Source organism: Mandrillus leucophaeus, unplaced genomic scaffold, assembly GCF_000951045.1.
Source record: "Mandrillus leucophaeus isolate KB7577 unplaced genomic scaffold, Mleu.le_1.0 Scaffold689, whole genome shotgun sequence".
NCBI classification, from domain to species: domain Eukaryota; kingdom Metazoa; phylum Chordata; class Mammalia; order Primates; family Cercopithecidae; genus Mandrillus; species Mandrillus leucophaeus.
In genome coordinates, this window is record NW_012107463.1 from 506503 (window position 1) to 509681 (window position 3179).

General features: G+C 51.6%; 1 protein-coding gene across 2 annotated transcripts in view; it reads right to left on the reverse strand.

The window, feature by feature from the left end:
• Positions 1-396: 396 nt before the first annotated feature.
• The window catches only part of GPT2 (glutamic pyruvate transaminase (alanine aminotransferase) 2), a 55592-nt gene continuing 52809 nt past the window's right edge, over positions 397-3179 (reverse strand). For both annotated transcript variants that reach the window (XM_012002455.1, XM_012002457.1), the window contains one exon: positions 397-2793. In XM_012002455.1, the coding sequence (XP_011857845.1) occupies positions 2703-2793 (91 nt within the window). In that variant the 3' untranslated portion in view covers positions 397-2702. The remainder of the gene's footprint in view (positions 2794-3179) is intronic.

The window sequence follows — 3179 nt, forward strand, 5'->3', positions numbered from 1 at the left end:
CACCAGAGGCTGGGAGTTCGAGATCAGCCTAGCTAACATGGTGAAACCACATCTCTACTAAATATACAAAATTAGCAGGGTGTGGCGGCATGCGCCCATAATCCCAGCTACACGGGAGGCTGAGGCAGGAGAATCGCCTGAACCCGGGAGGCGGAGGTTACGGTGAGCCAGAATCACGCCACTGCACCCCAGCCTGGGCCCTGGGCAACAGAGTAAAACTCGGTCTCCAAAAAAAAAAAAAAAGACATGGAAGCTGTGAAGCTGTGCCTGGAGTTCTGTCATGTTTGGGGGAAATGCCCGTTATCGTGCTGGGAACAAAAATTACAAAGAGTGAAGCTGTAAAGTTAGTAATGTCCTCAATGTTTAGATTCAAACTACAATGAAAGTTAAACACAGTCACCATTTTGGACATTTTATTTATAGAAATTTCCAGCAGAGCCATTGTTAAGTACCTTTGTGAGGAGATGCCTGTGAGAACCTAGATGGGAAAACAGCCACAAGTTGATCTGCATCTGTTCCTCCCCAAAACTCCACACACACCAGAACAGGAACAGCCAGGCGAGCCTCTGGGTGCGCAGTGATGCGCTGTCTGAGGCGCGGCCCAGCACGTGCTTCCTCAGCAGATGCTACACACACAGATCTGGACCAATGACAGAAACTTCACAGATGTAACCTCCAAGTGCGACCTCAAATGACAAACAACTTTCTCAGGTGGTGCCCGGACAGGAAAGGCACCAGAACAGAATCTGTAGAAAACCAAACCTGTCATGATCAGCATTCCTATCTGACGTTAACCTCCTAAACTAGCTGACCTTATTTATTTTGAAAGCAAATCAAGTGTATACAATCTCTTTTAAAAAATTGTGCAAATATTGTAAAGTTTTTAGGGGCTGTTTATAATCTGAAGAGATTTATAAAAAATTACTGGATTTGTTAGGACTATAAATACTAACCCAGCCTCCCCCATGAAAAAAGCAATTGTTACAAAAATATAAAAAATATACTAGCTTCTACGATTTAACCTTTCCACCAGAAACCTCACCACTCTGGGACTCATCCCGGTTTACATACCACACAGCAAGCACAAGCGCAATTTTTTCCGTTTTTTAAGGAAGGAAAAGTTTTAGAACATTCCCTTTTGTTATTTGAGATTGTGGCTATTTTCTTCATAGGGGCTGTGATGTCGGTGGGTAAGGACAGTTTGGAGTTTCCGACTGTTTCCTCTACACGGACCCGGTGTGGAAATCACAGCATAGAGACGGCTCTAAGCCTCACTCCTCGGCCTCTTTTGCTTTCTCTCCAGCTCCTCCAATCCCATTTTGGGACATGCCGGGTCCCAGGCTCCTGAGCTTCCCTAACTTCCCACTGGGGAAGGCAGGGAGGATGGGGAGGCTCCCAGTGAGGGAGGCGAGGGCTAAGCCCATAGCACCGCAGCCTCGAGTGTGGTCCGCCCAGGGTTGCTAATGGCAGGGAAGCCGCATGCTGGGGGATGGCACCCTCCTGGCCTGGGAGAGGACTGATGCCACAGGTCAGAGTCTGCAGCCTGGGAGGGGAGCCGGAAACTAACGTGAAGGCAACACTCTGCATGAAAGCACGCCAATGAACCTCCAATCACGACTCACTGACTCCTCCACAGCAGCCAAGCTGCTAGGCAATTTTATCACCTAAAAGCAAGGAAACCGACCAGATTCAGCTCGCCACCATTCAAGAAAGGACAGGGCCTTGGCTGCTCTGCAGGTCCGGCGATTGCCCTTGAGGGGAGGACATTTCCAGCCTTCATTTCCCCGCTGCTGCCAGCAGGGGGCGATGTGCACACAGGCTCGGTCAGGGCCTCGGGAGAACAGGCACCAGTCACCCACGGGATGGGTCCACACCATTCCAGTGGGACTCTCCACGGAACTGGGACACTGCCGGGCTGCACCTTGTGTCCCTGAAATTCAGACAGACCTCTCCGATGGGGTTCCAGCCTACACATGTTCAAGGGAACTCCTCATTCCCAAAGCCAGCCGGGCGCACAGAATTCTCAGGCCTGGCTGCGCTGCTGGGAAGCGGAGACCCGGTTCCTCCTGCAGCCTGGCTCACCCCCATGCCTCACCGTGAGGCCTTCTGACGGTGGCCGCAGCCCCCAGCATCTACCCCAAGCTAGTGCAGCATCCTGCCCAGTCCACGTGCTACTGTGCTCCCCGCCTGCCTCCAGGCCACGGGGCGGACCCTCTCTCAGCCCCAGGGGCCTTCCAGGCCCTTCTGTTCAAAGGACCGGATGCTTCACACCGCTAAGGGCTTTATTTCACAGATCACGGTGGTGAGTTTGGATTTCCAGCCCTCACCACGGTTAAGTCACACATTTCCCGACACCTGCTCATTTCTCCAGATCTTAAACATCTCACCCAACACACCCTAGTTGTTGTAAACCCCAAATGAACTTTCCAGAAGCAAAAACAGTAACAGATTCAGAGAACCCTGGCCACACCTGCTGAGCAGGTCCCCTCTACTCTGGTTGCATATAGAATGCTTGTCTGCTCAAAAGAGAGGCGCTGTCAACATCAAGGCACAAAGAAAGACGTCTCCGGGGGCAAAATGATGATGAAGTGACCAGCGGCCTCTGCGAGGCCCAAGGCAGAGTCACGGGGGAGGCGAGTTCAGCCTGGTGGGCATTGGGAGGAAGAGCTGAGGACGGGCCTCCCGCTGGGGCTCAGGCGTCCTCACGCGTACTTCTCCAGGAAGTTGATGTGGAAATCCTTCACTTTCTGCAGCACCGTCTTCAGCTTCTCCACTGGAGGGAGGATGGTCATCCTGGCAGGAGAGACAACAGTGTCAGCCTGGCTGCTCTGCAAGATGGGAGAGGAACGAATCCAGCAGCTCAACTGCCTCTAGGATTGGAGGAGGGAGGTCTGCCTGGTCCGCTTCCACAGCTCCAGACCGGACAGCGCCCAGCACTTGGACCACTTTTCCCTTCATTCATATGTTGGTTTTTTCACCCAAGTAATACACGTGAACAAAAGCAATAAACTGGAGCAGCATTTAGGCTTAAGATATATCCACCCATTACTGCAGAAGGCCTGCATCACTTTTTTTTTTTTTTTTTTTTTGAGATGGAGTTTTACTCTTGTTGCCCAGGCTGGAGTGCAATTGCATGATCTCGGTTCACTGCAACATCCACCTCCCGGGTTGAAACAATT